A 25412-nucleotide genomic window follows, 5' to 3' on the forward strand; every position below is an offset into this window, starting at 1 on the left:
GGAACAAGGTCCAGCTGATTATTGCAGAGAGCAAAGTTCTTAACTAGAGGACTTCCTCCTGGAATGTGGAGAGTCCACACAGGCACTAGCAGAGCATAATGAAAGACCAGGGATTCTCCGCTGTTCAGTCAGTGCTCCATCACTCAGAGGCAGGGTTGCAAGGGCTCCTCATGTGTCCCCTTTGCCTTCAGGGCCTCCCTGTACAGCCACCCACAGGACAGTGCACCAGGGTCAGGCCGGGAAGTAAATAAAAGAAGGAATCTGATAATTCCTGACAGTGTGCAGCAGCTGATGCATTTAATGGGGGAAGAAGACTGGGAATCTCACTTGATGATGACCTAGGACGTCAGCAGGACACTGGCCCCTTTACTCCCCCTCCCAGGCTGAAACCTTGTGTTTTGCCTTATGCCCATGGTAACCAAGTCTCCTTTCTGGTGAGGAGGAATGGGCTTCAGTAAACAGATCTATTTGTGTGATCCTATTACTCATTTGAAGCAATGTCACTCCTTTTTCCACTGTGGTCTGTGTGTCTGAGTCAGAGACAGCCTACAACAGGGTTCTTTGAATTGATGGCTCACTCCCAGCCACTCTTGACTGACTGCCAGCTTAGCAGGGCGTAGCTTACCAACAAGTCTTTTTTTTTTTTTTTTTTTTTAAAGCCAGACTGATTCATAGAAACTCCTTTAAAACACGGTGAAAAGAAACCGCCCATTACACACCCCAGTACACCAGCAGGGGAAACTTATAACCTCGGGAGGCAGGTCCCTCCCCTCAGTGTGGTCGCATACCTCCAGAAGAGCGGACCAGGGCTGCTGCCAGCACCCGCCACTCAGAGCGCCTCTGTCGCTGGGACTCTCCAGGTAAGACAGCTCCTAACGCTGAGGGGACTCTCAGCAAACCTTCTCCTTCCTTTCCACGGCTCTCCTTCTTCTGACCCCATCTAAGCTTTGCTTTTACTTTTTTCCTTTGCTATTTTTCTATGATCCTTGAAACTTTTGGCTCAAAGTGGATACAGAGACAACTTTTTCCAGAAAGTTCAGAAAAGTGTATTTTGAGGACGGAGTCTGGGGAAATCAGTGGGACGGGACTGAAATCGTGCCTGGCAGTGTCCGGGTTCTCGTTCTAGGATGTGGAGGGAGCAGGGACTTTGAAACAAACCGGGGTAGGATGCTGTTTATGGAGGAAACACCACACACCTTGGAAATGACATCGGGGACTGCCCAGATGGTTTTCACCTCCTCCGTTTTGATTCTGATTGCTTCAGGACTTGAATTTTTTCTCTGCTCGCTGGTTGTTGGTTGGGATTTTTTGGGTGGTAGTGGATAGATAACTGGTTTTCAGTTTATTTTTGACATTGCTTTTCCTGCCTGTTTTCTTCTCTATTCATTTCTGTTTAAATTTAAGTATTTTTTTTCTCCTCATAGGATGGGAAGAGGGGGATTGGTTTGTTTAAAGAAAACTGTTGGCCGGGCATGGTGGCTCACGCCTGTAATACTAGCACTTTGGGAGGCTGAGGTGGGTGGATCACCTGAGGTCAGGAGTTCAAGACCAACCTGGCCAACATGGTGAAACCCTGTCTCTACTAAAATGCAAAAATTAGCCAGGCATGATGGCAGGTGCCTGTAATTCCAGCTACTCAGTAGGCTGAGACGGGAGAATTGCTTGAATCCGGGAGACAGTGGTTGCAGTGAGCTGAGTGAGACTCCATCTCAAAAAAAAAAAGAAAAGAAGAAGAAAAAAAGAAAACCTTTACAGAGTGAAAGAGAGGGAGGCAACTGGTGTCTCAAATGAAACGTGGGAGGGGTTCATTTGGTGGAAGCAGGAGCTGATGAGGATTCCAGATGCCTTCTCTTGGCCAGATGTGGAGGGCGGGGGAGGCAAAAGGGAAGCTGGGTTTGGAGAAGAGGGTGGGGCAGGAGAACATCTGTGCCTGTTAAAAATTGTTGAGTGGCTTTGTGCTTTCACCCCAAAAAAAGCTGCCTTTCAGTGCTCAGTGAAAAGATAGCATATCAGAAACGATAAAAGAACTTTTAAAAGCAAGTGGATGTGGAATTTCTCTGCATGGAAGGCAGTGATTGTTTTGAAATGCCTATCTTTTCTTTCGTTCCCAAAATGTGGTTGTATAAATGCAAATACTCATGCTAATCATGAAGTAAATCAGGAGGAATGAACAAGGGTGCTTTTTCCTTTTTTTTTTTTTTTTTTTTTAGGTTAGCATATTGGGTGAGTGTTTGCTGAGGTGTGGCCCATTTCAACGTAAGATACTGGTATATTTTTTTTCCCCAAGTAAACAAGATGAGAATGACAGGATTCAGCTTGTCTGACAAAGTTAGGCTTTTCCTTTAGAAGCGCAGTACGTTGGGAGAGAAGATTTAGATGTAATCAACCCTGTGTTGGGCAGGCAATGCGCCTTGTAAAACTGCCCCGGGGGGATGATTGAGTAGGCACCAGGGCAACTTTTCAAGATGAAGGGAACTCCTACATTTGCTTCAAATGTTTATTATTTCCACACTACATGGATGTGGATTAGAGAAGCCATTATTAAATCAATAGTGTTAATATCCTGCGAAAATTATACAAATCTTTTAGTTCTGTGCAGGTTAAAACTAATAAGCAATGTCTGTCTAACCAGTCAGCGCACGGAAAGCCCCGAAAACGTTGGGAGTGTAAACCATCATGAACTGCATTATTTGTGGCAACGTTTCACATGATACTGCAGCTTTATACATGAGAAAATATGCTACATGTTACTTTGCTGGAGTTTGAAGACAATTTAGCAAAACGCTGTTTTGATTCCTGCGCTCTGCTCTTCCTCCAAGAAGTAGTGAGAGAATCCCTTAGCTGTGAGAGTTTTTCTGGATTTCAGCTTTGACAATACAGAAATGTGAGGGTTATTCCCGCCACCTCCCGCCTCCCGCTCCACCCCTCCCACCCTCAGGGGCAGATCCAATTCCACCCAGACTCCGAAGAATGGGGCGGGGGCGGGGGCTGCAGGACATCCTGTCTGGCGCCCTGGTCAGAGGGCTCCCCACATTTTACATTGTTTGTGGGTACTACACTGTCTTGGGAGTTGGCAAACGGCCATCAAGAACCAACTCGACTCGGAGCAGCTCACATCCTTAGAATCTGGCTATCTCCCAGGACTGCTGGGCAGACCGCTGGGGAAAGGAAAGACATCCCTTCTGTGGATTGTGGAAAGGACTTATTACGCCTTCCTCAGCCCTTCCTGCTTCCTCCAGAGACCAGATTAGGCCCACCAAGTTCCCAGCCTTGTCAGTGGGCTTCATGGAGACCCCCTGCCCGGGAATGCAGACCCTCTTGGCTTGCTCTGGGTGGCTCTAGGAATTTCAGGTAGTGCCAGATCCACAGGGGCTACTGGAGGGAGACAGGCTGAAGACCTAGGAAAACTTGCGGATGAGGCAAGACTGCTTTTCTGTAGACTCTATGGAGCCTGGTGGGGCACATAACTGAACTGTCGCCACAGGAAAGGGCAGGAGGCAAGTCAGTTCCATTTCATCCTTCGTTTCGTTCACAGAATTCTAAATTTGGGAGGGATCTTGGATCTCATTCATTCTCCTACTGTGTGCAGAAATCTAATTTTTACACCATCTTGAACAGATGACCATCCTACAGATCTTAAAATTTCCAGATGTGGGGAGCTCAGAACCTCAGTGTGTATCTCCACACTCATTCCCCCAGCAGGCTAGCTCTAATTTTATTAAAGTTCCTTAAATCCAGCAAAATCAACTTCCTTATAACTTCCTGATTCTGCTGACCTGAAACAACTCAGAAAATATCTATTCTGGTTTCGTTGTTGCTCCACCCAATGATCCTTATCCTCTAAACACTTAATGCCTATTTAATATTTAATGAATACAACTTGATGGATCTACATTGCATTATCTTTTCTTCTTCTTCTTCTTCTTTTTTTTTTTTTTTAGCCTAAGGCTCAGAAGGGCAGGGAGCATTTTTGAAGCTTGGAATTATGCTCTTAGTCAATCATACTCATGGGGTTTTTGATTTGGAGGTATTTTCATTTTCTAAATGCATGGATATGGTTCCCTCTTTAACTTCCCACATGTATGTACATAGCTGCCTAACACAAAAGCTCAGGCATATTTGGGACTCTCAGATGTACATACTTGGAGGGACACACCCAGTGTTGCTACCTACTAAGTCATGGTTAGATCAGTCCAATACCAGGACACAGGCTTCTAGCTAGGGGATTGTCCCATAACTTGGGGATTGTCCCATAACTTGGTCCATAGTTCACGTAGCCCACACCTATACATTGTCACCACCCATCATAGTAACTACAGGAGCAGGCTGCCCATCAAATGTAGCCTCCTTGTAATTGCTGGCCAGCAATCTGGGTATCAACCCCTTGAGAAGAGCTCCTACATCTTAACCAGTGTAGAACAGGAATTTTCTCACCATAGGCTTCCCTTTTCTAATACTCTCCCCAGATCCGCCCAGGTGATCTTGAATTTCTGGACTGCACTTGCTATTCAGTAATGAAGGAAGCCCAAATATGGTTCCAGTTAGGGGTTTACTTGAATCTCCATCACCCAGCCCCGACATACACATGTCCTGAGACTACTCTTTGCAACACTTCAGTCCCTGGCGTCCTGCCTGGGTAAAACCATTTCCTTCAATTTACCTGGGAGAGTCACTGATAGTGAAGGAGAAAGATGAAAGCACAAACACCTGTGGTGATTGCTGCTTCAGTCTTTTCCTTTTTAACAAAATGTTTGGGTCAAGGTTTTCTTTTGTGTGGTGGAGATGGCATTTCCCTGGAACTACGATGGACTCCTCTGCTGAATGGTGCCCTTGGCATTATGTGGCTGTGACAGTTTTTCTATTTGCTGAGCCTGTTTCATGAATTGTTTCTTCAAAGAGGGTAGTTAAACTAGAGAGCCCGTTCGGCACAGCTTGAAACCACGGCGAGAATCCTGGAGCAGATGTCAGACAGCTGACTAGAAAGACAGAGGGGCAGTGGTGTTATCTAGTGGTGTTATCACTAGATAAGTGGTGTTATCACTTGTCTTCTTGCTTTCGGAAGTTGAACCTGTTGGTTCTTTCACACCCCTTATGGCTCTGAGATTCTAGGATTCAGCCAGGCGTGGTAATCGAGCTACTTGGGAGACTGAGGTGGGAGGATCACTTGAACCCAGGAGTTTGAGACCAGTCTGGGCAACATAGACCTGTCTCTGAAAGAAGAATTTTAAACAGCAGGGCGGGGTGGTGCATGCCGGTAGTCCCAGCTACTTGGGAAGCTGAGGCAGGATGATTGATTGAGCCCAGGGCTTTGAGGCTGCAGTCAGCTATGATTGTACCATTGCACTCCAGCCTGGGTGACGAAACAAGACCCTTCTCAAAACAAAACAAACCAACCAAACAAAACACCAAAAAAGAAACGAAAAACAAAAAAATTAAGATCCTACCATTTCCGTTTTGAGGAATCCCTTGGGCTGACGCTAGCAGCTAGTTTAATCTGTAAAAATTGATAGAAAAGTGAAACAGGGCAACGCGTGGCATTGAAATGGGCATTTTTCAGAGGATTCTCGTCTCCTAGGTTCCTTGAGGACCCACGCAGCCTCCTCTGCCCCATCCACTCACAGATTCTTTAGGCATGGTGTTCCCCGGACTTACTCTCAGCCATGAGCGTTCACCCGGCACTAGGAATAAAAGAAAGAGGTTTGAGTAATTAAACGTAAAGGGTGCCAGCTCAGATGAGGAGGGCAGGCTGAGTCTGCGAAGACATTGACAACAGCAAAGCATTCACCAGGAACAGAATCAGGCTCAGGGAGAAACTGAGCTGGCCCTGGGAAACAAACTCCACCCTCTTCTCGAGGAGGGAGACCCTGCAGCATGAGGGTGTGGAATATAGGTGTGGACAGGAGCCAATGAGGAACAATTTGAGAGGAGGAAGAGGAAGGTGCGACTAAGACAGGAGGGAGGGCGGGAGAGCAAGTGGGATGCTATTTCCCAGGCTGTGTGTTGACGGAGGAGGCAGGCAGAAAGACCTAGAAGCGGGAGAAAGAGCTAAGTCGATAGAGAAAGACAAAGTGGATAGACAAAGAGCTAAGTGGATGGAGAAAGAGCAAGGGAGAAGTGATGAGGCTGTTTCCCCTTCCATCCTTCCGCTCTTTTTTGGGGACCACCTACCCTCAATGTTTCAGGACAGTCCTTCGGTCAGAATTCTATTCTTTATCCCCTGTGCAGAATCTTTTGTTGCATTGGTTTCCTCTTGTTTTTTTCAGGATAGTTGACACGTCTTTGGTATCATTTGAGTTTCCGCTATGGGTGCCCACCAGGCTGGAACCTCTTCAATGTTTCTCCTCTTCCAGGTCAGATCAGAGCTGAGAGCAAAACGGGGTCCTTGATCCTTAGACCTCTCGTTTCAAAGACTCAAAGACCCTTCCCCAGGACGCTGGAGAAGGGGAGTTGGAGAGAGGTTTGTGACCCTGAAACAACTAGCTTGGGGCAAGCCAGTGTGTTCACATTGATCTCAGAGAAAGTTCTGAAGCTGAGACCTGGAGCTTCCCTTTACTAAAAATAGTCTCCAGGTCTGGGTGGGGTGGGGATTCCTGTGGTTAGAAGGTTAGAAGCTTGCTTGGAGTTTGCAGGGGGATCTGGTTCGGGCCTGTGGTGGCCAGGCAGGCTGGCTCTGCTGGGTGGGCCTTCTCCGCAAAACGAAGGGAGAAGCAGTGGCCTCTGAAGACCATGTGTTTTTATAATTGACACAGTTTTAAGGGGTGTATGTTGACTCTCTGATTAATTCAGAGAACGTAGGAGGAAAAGAGAGAACAGTAGATCTGGTAGAAGTTCTAGAACTTCCAGCAAACCCTAAGCCAAGAGACAGGAGAGAGAAAATCATGCCAGGTGGAAGAGCCCTGCCTGGAAGGTGCGAAATGGCTTCAGTTCTGATTCGATTCCATTTCTCCTTTGGGGACGTGCATTTCCTTCTTATCAAGGGGTTGGACTGAATGACCTCAGTGCCTCTCAACCTCTAAAGAAAGAATTGGAATGAAGCCCTGAGCCCACCTGATGGGTCTGGGGTGTCTCTAGGCAAGGGGCCTCCCCTCCCAGCTTGCCGCCTTCCAGGAGGCTGCAGCTTTGCTGGTTGAAGCATGTTGCCGCCATCTACTGTTGGTCCCGCCCAAGCGCCGCTGGGGCTGGGCCACACCTAGGTTTTCTTCCCAAACCCCTAGTTATTATCTTGGCAGCTTCTCCCTTGAAGACATTCTGGCTGCCAGAACACTCCTTTGTCAAAAGCAGAAGGCAACTCACGCTTCCGTCCTCACCCAGGGAACGTCGCCCGATCCCTTAACCAGCTGCAGTCTGGGGGAGTGGGCTGGGCCCCAACTTCACAGCCCAGGTCTGGCCTCAGTCTTTGCAACTGTTGCCCAAATCCACCCCCTCCCTTGGACACAAAGGAGGACAAGCGGAAATAAGAGAGCGAGGTTATTCTCCTTGGGAGCGTTTGCAAAAACAATATTCATGCCGCTTGTTTGCTTTTAGCATAATCGTTGGTCTTCAGGCTCTGCCAGGGAAGCATAAGGCCCATTTCCCTGGCCTGAGCCTCTCACTTTACACGGAGGAAGAGACCAACCAACCAGGAACTGTGTGGCCCCCGCTCTGTGCCTGGCATAGGCCTTCAGCCCTCACGCTAATCCTTTGAGGTCTACAGGTCACAGTTCAGGTGTGGTGGAACCAGGATTGGAGCTGAGAAGCCCTGCTCTGTGCTACTTTGAACTCTGTGCCTCTAGGAGCCACTGACCAGATAAGTTACGTGATTTTTCCAAAGTCAGCAGTTGGTAGGAGGCAGATTTATTGTAAGAATCTGGTTCTCCAATAGGTTCTCTCTCATATAGCGGGCTTGCCCCACTCGCAACCCACCCCTTGGCTCGTCACCCCTAACTATGTGAGACTCTGTGCTAGTCTACACAGCACCAGACAAACACGACTTGCTGTATAATCACCCCCATTTATGATAGCCTGCATTTGGGAGATGAAAAAAATAATTGTTTTCCCTGCAGCATGTAGGTTCCTATTACTTTTGCTGCTTGATTGACGATGTTTCCCCTGGTCGTAAAAACTGCCCTGTATTTTCCAACATCAGGTCCTACCTGAGGTTCCTTCCTTCCACACCAAACATGAGCTATGCAGAGGCCGAAGGAAATGGTCCCTGAGAATTCTTTTTCTTCGCATGTTTCCCACGGAGAAATTAATACCCTGCTTTCCCACTCCTGCATAAAAACAATATTGAGAATGGAAAAGTACACTTGATATAAAACAACAATAACAATGGCCAGAGAGGCTCATCCAAGGTCTCATCCACTCAGCCTGCCTTTAATCCCAGTCTTTTCCTCCTCCAGACACATCCTCTCTGGCTGCCCCCAGAAAGGAGTGCTTCCTTTTCTGCTTTTGTGGTAACATGAGCATCCATTTTGCCAACCAAATGACCCTTCATGGGAAACAAACACATCAAAAGCAAACCAACAAAAGCAAAATGCTCCTGACGTGCGCAGAGGACAGAAAGGCTTTCGTGCCACCCTGCGCGGTGTCCTTAGGAAGGAGAGGCAGCTGCGGAGTTTCAGGTGTCACGCTGAGGAAGGTGGTGTGGGGATGGCTGACTCATGGGGGTCAGTTGACCAGAAGCGGCGGCTACGCCTCTCTCTCTCTCTCCTCATGCCTTGGAGGAAGGGCCATGTCTTTGGTCAGATGCTGTGAGAAAGCTTTCTCCAAAGTTTACAGTTATCCAGAAAGAGATCAGAATTTCACTGTCAGAAAAACATTGTCCAACAAAAAGGGAGTGTCTAGCAGTAATCTCAGGACTGTGTTATGACTTGACTGAGATTTTGAGATCTAAGGTGAGGGCCTCTGGTGAGTCTTCTGATAACCTGGTAGTTCTTCTGTGAAGACAACCATGCTAGAAAGAGGAAGAATTAGTCTAGTAGGGTAATGTCACCGGCAGAATTAAAAGTGGTGGTGGTCGTTGCCAAGAGCACACTTGGACGTATTGTCAGAAAAATCTTTCTAACTGGGGAGGGGATCCTGGTAGGTAGTGAGCTCTCCATGACTGGAGGAGGTTAAGCATGATTTAGATAGTTCTTTGGTCTAGATCTGTAGATGACTTTCTTGAACTGAAAAGGAATTTTAAAGACCTCCCTCTTCAGTCCTGAGATTCTATAATTCAAAGAAGTAGAGAGAAAGGTTAAATCTGCAGACAAACTAGCGTTTAGAAATTTACGACATTCTCTTTGAATTCACTTATTTCCTCTTGAACAAAAGGCAACACACACATATATACCCTTGTGTATTCAAATGCACTCAGGAAACAGTCACATATTTACATAGGTATTTATATAGAAATATATAATAAAGTTTGCAGACAATAAGATGCTCAATACATAGTTGTAGTAAAGTATTAAACAATTTCTGAAAAATAATAAAGGACTAAAGTCTATGTACGTTAAAAAAAAAAGGAAATATTTTCCCTCTAGAATTCTGTGGTTATTATGAAGTCTTCAGTCATTTTCACATTGATTATTTTTCCATAGGGAAGAAATTATGGGCATCCTTAATTCATTTATTTGTTCATTGAACAGATATTTGTTTGGTACCTGTCATAGGCAAGACTCTCCCTTCAGGGACTTAAAATCTCAGGGCTATCATTAGCGGTTTTAATGAAAAGCTATGTGAGGGCAATAGAATAAGAGAGAAAAGAAAACTACTTCTAACCTATGGATCTGGGAAGGCTTTTTGGAAGAGGTAGGATTTTAGCTTGGTTGAAAAGAATTTGATAGACTGTCACAGAAAGAAGAATACAAAGCAGGGCTTTTAGTTTTGGAAATCCGAGGCCTGGGATTGCAAGGGCTGGCTTGAGGTGCTTGGAGCCTCTTTCCTGGTGATTGGTGGTGGTTAGTGGTGGGGGTTTGGAGGTTCTTGAGCAGGGGAGTGCCATGGTCAGATAACCCAGTAGCAGGGTAGAAGATATGTTAGAAGGGAGGCGTTCAGAGACAGGGTCATGGGTGAGGCTGATGCCTTGGTCAGGCTAGAATCTGAACTGGACAGTGGCAGTGGGAATGGAACATAAGGAAGGATGTGAGAGGAGTAATAGAGGTAGAAACTCAGGGTAGGACTGTGAGGTTTTGGGCAACAAAAGTGGAATGAGGGGAAGGGAAGCTAGGACATTTGGCAGTGGTCATTACTGCTCTCTTCTCCCCAGAAAAAAACCTGGTCTTTCTTAAGCTGCCAGGGAAATGCCAGCCAGATCCGTCCCTGCTTCTCAGAAAGCTCTCTCGTGCCCTCTTGTAGAGAAGGCCTCCATGATGCCTTTCATCTGGGAGAATCTTACCCATTCTCAAATGAATCATGGAAATTTGAGCCCCGAGGGCCTCCCCCAGTGTTCGCATCGTCTTCAGTCCCTGATTTCTGAGCACGCTCCCCTCCCACCCCTCGGCTAAGGCTAATTCTTCAGTGACTCAAGCCCCAGGATTCTGACCACTTCCTTCACTGAAGAAGTGGGTTTTGGTTGCTCTCTTCTATTGTATTGCTCCCAGTTACTGTGTTTTAGGCCACACTTAAAGAATTGCTGCTGCCTCCAGGCCCCATGGCAGTTCAATAAGCACACAGACTTCTGGACGGGAGGAAGTTATCTGACTCCTAGCTTAGCAATCACGGAGCCAAATTATGCACCTCTAAACTTCCCTTCTGTTTCTTAGAAGTCAATTATTCTCAAAGTCGCTGCAGATTTAGTTACCCACCAGAAAAGGAAAGGCTCCCATGTGGGCCTGAGTAATTTCTCACTGGTCAGAGAACCCTAAAAGTGTTAGGCTGCCTGAACAAAGGCAACAAAGCAATGTATGGCAGTCTCAGGTCTGTGTTCCTTTGATTGTTTCATTTGTGTGTGTGTATGTGTGTGTGTGTGTGTGTGCATGTGTGTGTGTGTGCGTGTGTGTGTGTGTGGTGCAAGAGGGAGGCAAGAAGCCAATAAAGATTTAAACGGATGGAGATAACTTGAGAGGTTTGGTTATCCCTCTTTCCCTTCTCTCATGTCTCATATTAGTTAGCCCTTTGGAGCTATAGCCATGAGCAATTTTAATCTTCAGGGTTCTATTTTATTTTATTTTATTTTATTTTGAGATGGAGTCTTGCTCTGTTGCCCAGGCTGGAGTGCAATGGAGCGATCTCAGCTCCTTGCAACCTCCACCTCCGTGGTTCAAGCGATATTCCTGCCTTAGCCTCCCCAGTAGCTGGGACTACAGGCATGTGCCACCACGCCCGGCTAATGTCTTGTATTTTTAGTAGAGACTAGGTTTCACCATGTCAGCCAGGATGGTCTCGAACTCCCTCAGGGTTATTTCTATTAACTATAACTATATTAGCTATTCTGTTAGCTAAGAACTTTATCTAAATACTGAATGGTCAGTGTTTGTGAGGTTTGCATTAGAGCTAGGAGCACAAAGACACGTCTGCTGTAGTGTGGTCTGGGCAATGTGGAAAGAAAAGGAAGAACAGTGGTCAGAAACAAAAGATGGTGGTCAGAGGTAGGGAACTGCAAGCCTGTCCATTAGGGCAGAAAAAACAGAAAAGGGATATCAGAGACTCGTGTGTGGCTCTGAGGTGCTGATCTCCATTTCTGTTAACAATACTTCTCTCCAGAGTCAACATACATGGCTCCTATACCTTCCTCAGTTTCCCACCCAGCGCCTGACTGCCCCTGTGCCACGTATGTTAGGTAGGTGAGGCCTAAGAAAGAGATCATCCTCCACTCACAGCAGTGAGTACAGAAATGTGTTCCTGGCATCCACATAGAAGTCAGTGGATGGCCTGTTCTTTAAAAATGCAATGAATTGATAAGCTCTGCTGGCCTAGGTCTGGCAGTCTAAGTACCACAAATGAACGCTGTTATGAGCATTCCCCTACAACTTTGGGACTGCCCAGTGCACCAAATGCTCTGCAAAAAGCAGGTCTTGCTTCAAAGTATTCAGAATTGCAATGCTGTGATTTTCTGCATCTTGGTTTGCGCTGCCTCACTAGGACTGGGGTATGCTTTCCACTGGAGAGTGCCACCCATAGCATTTCAGAGAAGGCTGAGGGAGAAGTCTACTACTGTTTTAGTGAAACACACTGCTAAGAAATAAGTAGTAGCCACCAACACTTCCAATGTATAAATTCTCATACATGGTACTTTTTTCAGTGCCTTGGTATGAAGCAAGATTCACAGTGGGGCAGGGAATGAATCTCCCACCAAGCTACCCTGCAAGTAATGGGTGGGTGGAAGTTTCAGGAGCAAGGGTTCTTCTGTTATTCTACTCTGCTATTTACCCATTAGTTACCACTAATGGCTTTTTCATAAAGACCTCAATGATCACCCCCTTCCAGACTGAGGGTTCCCCTGGGGACAGGAGGTATCTAGCCCAGTATAGAGACTGGGTAACTAGGGATGATTCAGCCCAGAAACTCAAGAAGATAATTCATTCTGTTTTCACCCGTGTTGGGGGAAGGCCATTGAAAATAATGGAAGCCCCTCTAAACTGACAGTGAATGATATTAGTAAAACCTGACAAATAATGGGCCAGTGAAAAGATGGAGAAGTTGTAGCTCAAGAAACACACAGAACTGTGTGTTTCGCACAGGAAGACCACTTGCTAACTCCAGACATTTTGCTTCTTTCCGTGGTGAAAAGACAGGGAGGGCACAATCACAAAAATCCACGATGAAAGAGAGTTGCTCTTTTGCTTGATTCTCACATCCATTCTTCCAGCCTGCAATGGGCGGGGTGTATGGTCAGCTGGATCCAGGGGCCAGGAACTCACACACACCACCAGGGCTGTGATGCATGGGTCCAGGTAGAGGTGCCGTGGGAGGGGTCATTGAGACAGAGAGTGTGAGCTGGGCAGAGGAAATCAGACTTGACTTTAGGGGTTACAGAGTAACCCAAGGAGACAAAATGCCGCTGAATTCCCAACAAACGATCAGGGAGGGAATGTTTTCTGTGACTCATTTAAGTGGCTTCACTTGGTGGATTATATTCTGTTATTGGCCCCTCCAGCCCTTCCCGCTTTTAAGAAGAGGATGTTTGTAAATTAGAAGCAACAGGAACAAGAAAGTCATTTGAAGAGCCTGAGGAGGATTAAACATCAGTATTCGTTATGTAGTATTTGTAATTCCCTGCAATCAGCCTGTTCCTTTCCCCATAGAGGGCAAGGAGATCAGGATCTGGTGAGGTGTGAATCTTGGGGCGTATGAGGAAGTTGGGCTGAGAAAGTGAACTGTCTCCTGGTCTTTCCCGAGGGTGTGCTCTTAAAGGTCTCCCCGCTTAAGGAGCAAGGGTCAGACAAATGACAATTTCTAAGAGGACTGAAAGGATTTTATACACCCTGCCTCGTGGACTACATAGCACTTAACATGGGGCAGCCTAGCGATTGAGTAACTGGGTTGAGTTGGCAACAGCTACCTGGCTTCACTTATGAATAATAGTAATAATAATAACCACAGCTAAAGCAACCCCATTATTAGTAGCTGCCATGTGCCAGACACTAGGTGTTTTACATGAACAATCTGAATTCATCCTCACACTTCCCTTTGCAATTGACATTGCGACTTCCACTTTCTACATGAGGAAACTGAGATGAGTGGTCAAATAACTGGATACGATTCTAATTCAACCTCTGATTAAAAAAACTCTTTTTGCTGTGCATTTAAGTCAAGCAGAAAATTGTGGAGGTGTGCTAGAACCCGAGAAAAGCAAAAATGCATTTGAATGTGTGGGGAGATTATTAATAGCAGACATGAAAGCTCCAACCTCTCCCTGAAAAGGCAGGATAAACGTCATAATTTTTGCATTCGCAGTTAAATTGGACACATAAAAAAACAGCCTGGTTTGGAAGGAAGTGGCCAGATTGGGAAGGGGCTGCTGGAGAGGGTCAGGGAGAATGGTGGAAGCAGTGTCTGCCTCTCATTCCTTGCTTGCAGAGAGCAAGGCACCCTGATGTATATTAGATCATTCCAGATTTTTGGTTGCCTGATGAAGAAAGTGAGAGGAGATAAAAGGCATGTGAAGTGTTGGAATTATAGTATCAGTGCTCTCTAATAAATACCTGGTATGGCATGAAAGTGGCTCAAGCACATTCAAAGCGTCAATTAAATTAGGTGGAGTGAGAGAGGGCAGTGGAACAACTGCAGGACGCGCCTGGCCATCTCCTCCCTTGGTTAGGGCATCCACACATCCATTCTGCCTAGGGTGTGAATAACCTCAAGCCCTTTCCTTTTGATGTCCCTCTGAGCCTGCACTGCTTTGTGACAGTCTTAGGCATGACAAAGCTCTCCTTCTGTAGCTGACATAAATCAGAATAGCCTCCCCCATGTGTATCCTTCACACTTCCTTTATTTCCTAGGCTTTATGATCAATGGGCTCCCTTCTTCTCTGCTGCCATTACGGCTGAGAACTTTTTTTTATCCATGTACATTCTTAATCAATGTTAGTTCCCAATCCTCCCATCCTGTGATTTATGCATTTGCCTATCTTCTGTATTGAGTCCTGAAGGGTTGGAATTTGTGTAAATGTCATGTACAAGAAGGCACATTTGGTGGTATCTCAAGTTGCATACAGAACCGTCACACTGAGCTGTGGAAAATATGACTCTCTGCCCAGACCAATGGCAGGCTTTCTGCCATGAGGCACACAGAGTCCAGAGGCTCAGGTATAGTAATACTAGTCTGAAATGCTCAGTCCGGAGTGACCAGACCATTAAACTGTAATTAGGTTGTTATAATTATTGAAAACCAAACAGCATAATAATAATAGAATTGTGTCTTTCACATTTTATATCTCATCCGGGATCAAATTAGTAGCCTATTCAGTATATGGGCATTGAGTAATAGCTGCTATTCTTCAGAAGGCATTCGCTTCTATTAAAAGTGCTGGGTGAGTAATTTGATGAAAGCATGGACATTTTCCTAGTGGAAAATGGACATTTATATGACATTGTTGCACAGAGACCTGGAAATTATAAAGGTCTACTTCTTTGAAAATCAAAGTCCTATTTGTAACCTCTAAAACACAAACAAAATAAAATAGTAACAGTTATCATAAAATGTTCTTGTTCCTTATTTGAAATAGAATGTATTAGAGAAATGAGTATGCAAATACCTAAGAAGAAACCAAATTATGTTTCCATGTAGGTATGTATAACTGGATGAATAGGCACTTAGGCAAATCAGAACTAGGTTACAGGGGTGTTTTCAGGAATTTATGATTCGATTGTGATGGTTTTTAGAGCAGCTCTTCCCCAGGTTAGCAGAGAGCCCACATGTGTGGGAAAACTGAGTCGTCTTATTGAATCCGACAGTAACCGTTTTTGTCCCTTTCTTTTTCTTTTCAGAACTCTTTGCTCACAAGTTACCAAAAAACCAAAAGCCAAGATGTTGGTATTGCTGGCTGGTATATTTGTGGTCCACATCGCCACTGTTATTATGCTATTTGTTTGCACCATTGCCAATGTGAGTAATATGCTTTTGTTTATTCACTCATTGAGAAATCATTCGAATATTTACATCAAGTGCACAAAAGAAGTTTAAGCCACAGCCCTTGCCCTTCATGAACTTACAGCTCAGTTGTGGGAAAACAAAATAAACACACGCTTGCCCTTCAAACAATTAAATAACAAGAGGATAAAGGTGAATGGCCACAGGAGCGATCCTGCCAGAGCTGTAGGTGGTTAAGGGCTGGAGGATCTAGTGTGGCTTCTTGGGGCTCTAGAAGAGCCTTCCCAGCAGCAGGTGTGAGTGGAGCTTGAGGTGAACCTGGAGGACTGGTAGATGACAGGTTTCTCTTAGTGAAAGAGGGAAGGTGGAAGGATCATAGGGATGCATTCAGGTGAGAGTGCTAGCAAAGGAGCACATGTAGGAAGGACAAGCTTTGGTCAGAGGATAAGGAGGACACACACCTAAGTGGCCAGAGCCGGGCTTCACCTTCTGAGAAGCTTGATTAGAAGGATAGATGGGAAGGAGAGGATGACAGGCTTTGACTGCCAGACCAGAGAATTCAAATTTTGAGCAAAGAGTAGCCTGTGAAAGTGGAGTTTTGCAAGATTAACACAGTGCCACTTAATTAACTAACTCAGACAAGAGAAAAAAAAAAAAAAGTGGAGGGAGTCTTTTCTCCCTGAACTCTGGGCTACTCTTACCTCTAGTGGTGGCTTATAGCGCCCAATTTGCTTTTACTTGTGCTTTTCTCAGAAAAAACAAGCCAGCTCCTTGGACTTAAAAACCAAGGCCACCCATCACTAGTCCAGCAAACCATGGTTTCAGAATCTGTTTAGGTCCCTATCACAGTTAAAGTATAAATGAGTTTTAAAGTTCAGTTAGAAGAGCTTTGCAAACATTGGTGGGTGTGATCATAAGCAAGGCTAATTTAAGAATAACTGTGATAAGGCAACCCCCACCCATGCAACCTCCTCATTTTGTAATTTAGCCATTCTATATGTCAACTCTTACATCTATCCGGATAAATCTGATAAGCTTCTTCAAAGTGTATTAATGAGCTCCAAAGTGCTGCGTATCTGTGAATTACCAGCCCCTAATATACGGCTCGGCACACAGCTGTTTATTGAATGAAGAGCAGGGATTGGAGCAGGTGATTGCATGTGCCTGGCCCCGCCTTTCCAGTGTGTGCATTTGTGTGTGTGTAGATAGAACCCTGCACTTGTTTTCTATTCTAGAAGGATGATTCCTTTTCTTGGGCCAGGCAGGAAGGGATGGCGGCACCATCATGACCCTGGGGGAATACATTCAAGTCACCCTTCAACTTTTAGTAGCCCCTACAGGAAAGCACTTGCTGTAGTATTTTACTATCAAATTACTTTGCATGTTGTGACAGTCAAGTTTGATCCTTCTGTTTAGATGAAGGGGGCTTATTAACCACCAGATTCATTGTTATTTTCCCAGTAGGTCTTATGTTTTTTAATTGTTTCCAGTTGGACATTTCACTTTTTTTTCCTGGTCAACCAGGGACTTAAAAGAAACAATCTTGTTAGAGTATATGAATTGCACACACTTAAGCCAGCTTCTTCATCCTGGATTTCTGTTTCTCAGAACCTTAGAATTTTAAACCACTGTGGTTGAATTACTTCCGTTGATTTTAAGTCATGAAGATCGTGGAACCCAAAGAGGGCTAGGTGATTTCTTTCTGGGTTTCACATTCTCCTGTCTCTCTTCTCTTGGGATCTTTGTGACTTCAGTTTTAATCGGACCTTATTTCCACCCACAGATAGGCTGCTTAGCCATCGTTATGGCTAGATAAAGTGTCTTCATTAATATTTGATCCCGATGCAAGCTGATTTGTTATTTTCTTTTTAAATCAGAGGGTCAGCTTTCAATCAACATTTTCTTTCCTTCTGGTTCCAGGTCTGGGTGGTTTCCAACGTGGGAAATGCATCAGTAGGTCTTTGGAATAACTGTACCAACACTCTCTGCAATGGGACCCTGGTATACGCCCATGAAGGTATATATAAAGATATTGACCCAGTGCTGACAATAGGTGTGGTCAGGGAATGTTCGGCCCCTGGAGTGACCCCATGCCCTTGTTCTCCTCGCCCTGTGTCTACAGATGCCCTGAAGACAGTGCAGGCCTTCATGATTCTCTCTATCATCTTCTCTGCCATCTCTCTCCTGGTCTTCGTGTTCCAGCTCTTCACCATGGAGAAGGGAAACCGGTTCTTCCTCTCGGGGGCCACCATGCTGGTGTGCTGTGAGTATCTCATGGGTTGAGTCAAGTTTACATTGTTAAGTCCATCTTACCATGGGGGCTTCTGGCAACTTGGACAGATTAGCACATGGTTCAGTGAAACTTCCTTGTGCAATTTTCTCCTCTGGTTGTTTGTTCTCTCATGGAAAACCTTGAATTGCTGCTTGGGTTAAGAACCCTCATCTTCTTCATTGTTCAAAACCAGTGCTCCTGGGTAGCTACCAAGTGGCAGCGCATTATCTGTCAATAGCACGTGTATACAAGACACTTGAAGAAGGCAGAAAGGTAGGAGTTCTCAGAAAGATGAAACCACTGCCACAATGCACACAATGATTGTGATTCTCATTTAATTGTTGTTCTTTCCCAATATACTCGGGTTGGTGGAAGGACGTGCTCTTTTTCATCCCTGATTAGCTTTCCTAGACCCACAAGGGCCAGACAGAACAGCTGGGTGGTAGGCATGAGGTTCTGTGTTTTACATCACACTATGGACACACAAACGAGCGCAGATATGAGATCCCAGACACCTCTAATTTATCGACATACCATCGAGCTTGGCCCAGGGGACATCCATCAGAACTCCTGTTTAGGGACAAAAAACCAGAGTTCATTTTCCTATTGCTAATGAGGGAATTAGGATCTTCTTAAAATTAGAAAAACTTTTTCTTGATGTTAATGTAAGAAAACACACTGACACATCTCCTTTTCCCCTGCAGGGCTGTGCGTGCTGGTGGGGGTGTCCATCTACACTAGTCATTATGCGAATGGCTATACAACCTACTACAGGTCGGAAGATCACCACGGCTATTCCTATATCCTGGCCTGGATCTGCTTCTGCTTCAGCTTCATCATCGGCGTTCTCTATCTGGTCCTGAGAAAGAAATAAGGCCAGACGAGTTCATGGGGATCTGGGGGGTGGGGAGGAGGAAGCCGTTGAATCTGGGAGGGAAGTGGAGGTTGCTGTACAGGAAAAACCAAGATGGGGAGGGGGGAGGGGGAAGAAAAGGGGGAGGTCAAATCCCAAACCATTACTGAGGAGATTGTCTGCTGCCAAGTCCCCGCCCTGGGGAGAAAGTAGTTGGCTAGTACTTTGATGCTCCCTTGATGGGGGCCAGAGAGCCTCCCTGCAGCCACCAGACTTGGCCTCCAGCTGTTCTCAGTGACACACACTGTCTGGGGCCCCATCAGCTGCCACAACACCAGCCCCACTTCCGAGGTGAATTCTGGGTCATGCACTGAGGTCCACAGACCTACTGCACCGAGTTAAAATAGCGGTACAAGTTCTGGCAAGAGCAGATATTGTCTTTGTGATGAATACGATAAGCCTGGAAGCCATCCTGCCCTTCTGACCCAAAGCAAAACATCACATTCCAGTCTGAAGTGCCTCCTGGGGGGCTTTGGCCTGCGAGCCATTGTCCCTCTTTGGAACAGATACTTAGCTCTGTGGAATTCAGTGACAAAATGGGAGGAGGAGAGAGAGTTTGTAAGGTCACCTTGGTGGGTTAGCTAAACCAAGAAGAAGAGCTTTTCACAATGGAAAACCTGGGGGATGCTCAGAGCCCAGTCCAGACCTCACACACGGCTGTCCCTCATGGAGACCTCAAGCTATGGTCTTTGCTAGGCCTCTCGCTTAAAGCCAAGTCAGTTCTTCTGGAGTTTCTCTAAAGTTACTAGTGAACAATTCGGTGGTGAAAGTACTACACAAACTGTGGGATCCAAGGGGCAGTCTCGCAACAGTGCCATATTAGGGTTATATTTTTAGGATTCCCCTCAATGCAGTCAATGTTTCTTTTAAGTATACAACAGGAAAGAGATGGACATGGCTGCTTGTAGCACAATCCTATTACTCTTCCTGTTAACTATTTTTGAAGAAGTTTTGTCTAATGATCAATATTGAGGATCAGGGCTCCTGGCTCAGTAGTAGCTCTGGCTTAGACACCAGCTGGAGTGATCACCTCTTAGGGACCCTGCCTATCCCACTTCACAGGTGAGGCATGGCAATTCTGGGAGCTGATTAAAACACACGTAAACCAAAACCAAACAACAGGCCCTTGGGTGAAAGGTGCTATATAATTGTGAAGTATTAAGCATACTATATTTCAGCCATGATAAGAACAGAGTGCCTGCATTCCCAGGAAAATGAGAAAATCCCATGAGATAAATAAAAATCTAGGTGATGGGCAGATCTTTTCTCTAAAATAAAAAAGGAAAAACTCTTGTAGTACCTAGTCAGATGGTAGATGAGCTGCCTGCAGCTGCAGGAGCACCTCTATATAGGACTTAGAAGTAGTATGTTATTCCTGGTTAAGCAGGCATTGCTCTGCCCTGGAGCAGCTATTTTAAGCCATCTCAGATTCTGTCTAAAGGGGTTTTTTGGGAAGACTTTTTGTTTATCGCCCTGAGAAGGTCTACCCCAGGGAGAATCTGAGACATCTTGCCTACTTTTCTTTATTAGCTTTCGCCTCATCCATTTCTTTTATACCTTTCATTTTTGGGGATTTGTTATGCCATGATTTCTGGTATTTATGTAAAAGGATTATTACTAATTCTATTTCTCTATGTTTATTCTGGTTAAGGAAATGTTGAGGGCAAGCCACCAAATTACCTGGGCTTGGGTTAGAGAGATTGGCCAGCAAAAACTGTGGGAAGATGAACTTTGTTATTATGATTTAATTATCACATGGTTATAGAAGGCTGTCTTAGTGCAGAAGCATACTTACATATCAGACATATCCAAAGGAAATACTCAAATTTTGTTAAGAAGTTGAACTATGACTGGAGTAAACCATGTATCCCTTATCTTTTACTTATTGTTCTGTGACATTTATGTCTCATGTAATTTGCATTATTTTGGTGGATTGTTCTAGTACTGTATTGGGCTTCTTCGTTAATAGATTATTTCATATACTATAATTGTAAATATTTTGATACAAATGTTTATAACTCTAGGGATATAAAAACAGATTCTGATTCCCTTCATTGTGTGAATGTTTTCTTTCTTAAAAAAATGTGGAAAAATATGGATAGTTGTGACATTTATCCCTCATTAAGCTGCCTATCAGTTTGATTTGGACAACTTGACATTTATTTGAGACATTAAGCTACTTTCTGGTAATAGGCATTTCTGCAAGAGCTCTTTCAGGCAACTGAATGTTATTAAGCATAGTTTTATCTTGCTTTAATTAAACCTCTTAGGCAAAACATGAAACTTCATAAGCTAATACATTAGAAAGAGTTTATGATTTTAAATCAGAAATGCTTGTGACATCAAGAAATGAGGCACTTGTAAAGTTTCTTTGAAATAGCCAGCTCCTCTAGTGTGTCTTCAAAATATAAAGTGATTCACAAAGGCACGCATCACACCTATTTGTAGCAGCCCATTCATTACATAAACCAGGGCATACCTCTGTGGGCCCTGTGAGTGAAGGGAGGCTTCACTACTTTCTGTGAGCAGTAAGGACTGGCAACTTTCTGTGAGCAATTAGGACCGGGTAAAGACTGCATATCCTTGTGTCATGTCAGCACCAATACGATAAGGAGGGTTTGAATGTGGAGCAGGCAATCTTCCAGCCCCTTCTTGTCTCGGATGAAATAACTGCACAGAGTAATGCACCAAAAATACACAATGGAGACTGAAAAGTTCAACATATTTTAAATCAATTAATCAAATTGCATTGATTCCTGATGCCTTCTCAGAGGCCTACATGATTTCTTAGATTGCTCTGAGAAACTATCATAAGAGGTCCACTTCCCTCAGTTAGCTCCCCCAGGGATTTCTTTTCTCCTATGTCATACACCCAGTCCTAAATCAACCCCCCAGATTATCCTTCCATCCCTTCTCCAGAGGGAACTTTTCTCAGACTCTGCAACAAATTCCTGGCTCTATCAAGAGTGTCCTCTGCTTCAAAGATTGGTATCTTTCTCCTCAAAAGCCTGGATGGTGAATGGAGGTGTATTAGTCAGAATTCTCCAGAGAAACAGAAACAATAAGATTCGCATGTGTGTGCATATATATATATATATATATATATATATTTTTTTTTTTTTTTTTTAAGGAATTGACTCACATGATTATGAAGACAGGCAAGCCCAAAGTCTGCAGGGGGTGGGCCAGCAGAGAGCTGGTGCTGCAGTGCAAGTCTGAAAGTTGCCAGAGTCCCTTTTATAGAGAAGCTTAATAAATATTTGTTGAATTAAATGTCTTAGGTGGAGACAAATAGAATTAAAGTGGTTAACTAAATACTCTTAGGTGAAATTTGTGCAAATTATGAGTGTAAAGAGGGTGAGCTACAGAGCTCTCCATGACCACTCAAGAATGGGACCTACAGGCAAATGATAACTTATTCATTGATCAAGGTGATAAACTTGAGTTATCAAATGATTGATAGATAACGATCTCACTCTGCCTTGGAAGTAGCCATTGCAGTCCCTGTGTTAAAACCCCACTGGCTTTCAGGCATGGAAAAAAATTTCAGAAAGGCCTTGAAAGAAGGCATATGAAGACCAAAAGGATATCGAGCAGGGCTCCATACTTGAATAAAGGAAGAAACTCTCTTCAATGTTTACTAAGAAATAGATAGATGTCCTAGCGAAAATGTTTAAATGTATTTGAAGAAGAACTAGATTTTGTAGGGGGAGAGAAGGGAATAGGATAGGCTGGTGGGAGGCAAAATGAAAAGAAGAAAACTTGTTGGAAATTTTGGAGTAGATTGTGAGGAGAGGTGACCCATTTTAAAGATGTACTGTTGGAGGTGAACACGACTTTCAGAGCACACCGCAGATGAGGAAAGATATACACTGATTGTGTGGAGCCCAAGGCAAGGAGGGTTTTTGGCGTCTTAAGTGGCCTTGTTTCTGAAAGGGAGACATGTGGAGCCTACTCCTGAGGTGGGAGGCTGGGGAGGTGACCATCAATACCTATACTGATAAACAACTAGGGGCTGGGTGCTGCACCTACATGCTGGGGTAATAGAAAATGAAGCAGACATGTGTTCCATCTTCCTCCAGCTTTCAGTCTAGCTTGGAAATCAGTTTCATACCTAGAGAAAATGGAGGCTCTGTGGGATGTAGATGAGGTGGGATCATGGATGCCTAGGGAAGGGAAGAATAAACATTTTTCAGGTCTTTGCTCTTCGTTATGACCCTATCTCATGCCATGAGCAATTGCCTGGCATCTCCTGTGGATTGGACCACTGTTGCATTTCTTATTTGCCAACATTACTTTGTCCCAAATGCCATTCCTTTGTTCCAGGGCCTCCTTGTCTTCCATCTGGGGAACTCCAGGTGAGGAGCATTATAATAGCTTCTCTGACTTTATCTACAATCTCTCCAACCTGTCCTTTATGCTGATGTCAGGACGGGCATTGATGGATGCTTCTACCACTGTCAGGGCAGGGAGGGCCAGAACACTAGCATAAGATGTCAATGTGTATATCCATATGCCAGATCCATACTCAACTCAAGCTTCTGGTTAACTCCTGATCTATTGGCAACTCCAGTTCCCAATAAGTTCCTCATCTCCATCAGAGACCACCTCAGCCTGAACTTAATTGTCCACATCACTATCAGCATTTTGGTTAAACCCATTCAACAAGTCTCCAGGAAGCTCCAAACTTTCCCTCATCTTCCTGTCTTCTTCCGAGCCCTCCAAACTCTTCCAACCTCTGCCCGTTACTGAGTTCCAAAGTCGCTTCCACATTTTCAAGTATCTTTATAGCAATGCCCCACTCCAGGTACCAATTTCCTGTATTAGTCTGTTTACGCACTGCTATAAAGACATACCTGAGACTGGGTAATTTATATAGAAAAGAGGTTTAATTGAAAAAAGGTAACAAAGTGAGCCCTGATTCAAAAATGACTGTCTACACATGACACATCAGGGACTTTATGATATTAAGAGATTCATTAAACAACAGTGGGTGGGGAGGAAGAACAGACTTTTGAGCTCTTCCCAATATAGGAATGTGTTAATTCTAAAAATTTTCTTAAGTTGTTTGCTTGGAACTTAGAGTATATTTTTCCATAGGAAAAATTCCGAGCTATTTTATTTATGATATGGGCTAAAAAGACTTCTGTAATCTAGCTTGGAAACTTAATAATCATTCAACTTATTTTCAATGAGATATGACTGTTTACATTCTGAAACCTGGAACCCTCTGTTGCCCTGCAAATGCTTTAGGAAAAGAAGAGTGTGTCTGATGGAGGCTAAGATGGAAAGTGAATATGGATCCATATTCAGAAGACACGGCTGCCTTAGGGCAAGGAACAGCTTTTCCCTGGCCATGCTAAGCGTTTGACATTGATGTGGGAGAATATGGCATTCAGTATGACTCTGTCTGGATATATATAGTTTTGTAAATTGGGTGTTCTTAAGTTGAGACTGCATGTTTCATTCCAAAATCAATCTTAGTTTTCCCACTTTCATTAGCATATTGTATTAGTCCGTTTTCACACTGCTAGAAAGACATACCTGAGACTGGGTAATTTATGAAGAAAAGAGGTTTAATTGACTCACAGTTCTACATGGCTGGGGAGGCCTCGGGAAACTTATAATCATGACAAAAGGGGAAGAGGTACATCTTACATGGTGACAGGGGAGAGAGAACGTGCAAGAGAAGGGAAAACTGCCTTATAAAACCATAAATGTTGTAAGAACTTACTATCACAAGAACAGCATGGGGGAACTACCCTTATGATCCAATCATCTTCCACCGGGTCCCTCCCTCTACACACCAGGATTTTGGGGATTACAATTCAAGATGAGATTTGGGTGGGGGATCAGCCAAACCATATCACATATCAATGTTTAAATTCAGTTTACCTGAGAATCTTGAATGATTCCAACTCCTTAGTATAGTCATTTACAGGCTTTTAGGCATTATGAAATCATACTATTTTTAATTTGATTTCACCACTTCTCCTCTGCCTTATAAAAAGCTGACATCGAGCACATATGTACTTCTAATTTTTAAGGTGAATCAAAAGTAAACCTGTTTTGAGTATTTGGATATAGTTTTGCAACAGCTCTTGAGGTACTAGGGTCGCAGAATCAAGTTTGAGAATTGTAGTGGTAGATTTATGGGTGAAATGGATTACATTAATTAATCTTGACGTTTAGTCACCTTGTTTTAAAAAAGCAAGGCAGTATTCTGGCAGTGATATTGAACTCCAGATTTCTTTCCATATACTCACTTATGAAATTCACTTCAACATGGCATACCAGAACTGACTACTAATTTCTTTCCCCAGAATAATTTAAATTCTTTATGTCTCATTGTATTTAATACTTGTCAGAGCTCCTGGAAGGACAGATAAAAGATAAATGCAGACAATTATTCATTGTTCAGCTTAGGTTCATTTCAGCCAATCATTTTCTTGACCTTACCTTGGACCTCCTCATTCCTCAGAACCGCTCTTCCTAATTCAGAGGAACGTGCATGGCTCCTAATTTCTGGAGCTAACACCCACTACCACCATTTTTGAACTCCATGCTGTTTTTTATTTTTGAGATAGAGTCTTGCTCTGTCACCCATGCTGGAGGACAGTGGTGCCATCTCCGCTCACTGAAACCTCCTCCTCCTGGGTTCAAGCAATTCTCCTACCTTAGCCCCCCAAGTAGCTGGGATTACAGGCAGGCGCCACCACACCTGGCTAA

The 25412-nt window shown here is 44.3% G+C and overlaps 1 protein-coding gene and 1 long non-coding RNA gene across 5 annotated transcripts; one reads left to right on the forward strand and one right to left on the reverse strand.

Moving 5' to 3' along the window:
- Positions 1–496: 496 nt before the first annotated feature.
- Positions 497–16134, reverse strand: LOC112634257. The gene is made up of 3 exons (XR_003121745.1): positions 15399–16134; positions 4382–4397; positions 497–852 (listed from the first exon to the last, which is right to left on the reverse strand). It is a non-coding gene; the product is annotated as an uncharacterized LOC112634257 (long non-coding RNA).
- EMP1 (epithelial membrane protein 1) lies at positions 497–20737 on the forward strand. 4 transcript variants are annotated; one of them, XM_025401455.1, is made up of 5 exons: positions 497–860; positions 15396–15513; positions 17419–17515; positions 17621–17761; positions 18475–20737. In XM_025401455.1, exons 2-5 carry the CDS (start codon positions 15436–15438, stop codon positions 18642–18644), a joined length of 486 nt encoding a protein of 161 aa, XP_025257240.1. In that variant the 5' UTR covers positions 497–860; positions 15396–15435; the 3' UTR covers positions 18645–20737. The 4 variants fall into 4 exon arrangements, with proteins under 4 accessions (XP_025257240.1, XP_025257241.1, XP_025257238.1 ...); XM_025401456.1 differs by having other exon boundaries at positions 780–860; positions 18512–20737; XM_025401453.1 differs by lacking the exon at positions 497–860 and having other exon boundaries at positions 14198–15513.
- The last annotated feature ends 4675 nt before the right edge of the window (positions 20738–25412 follow it).

The sequence above is a fragment of the Theropithecus gelada genome, chromosome 11 (assembly GCF_003255815.1).
Source record: "Theropithecus gelada isolate Dixy chromosome 11, Tgel_1.0, whole genome shotgun sequence".
NCBI classification, from domain to species: Eukaryota; Metazoa; Chordata; class Mammalia; order Primates; family Cercopithecidae; genus Theropithecus; species Theropithecus gelada.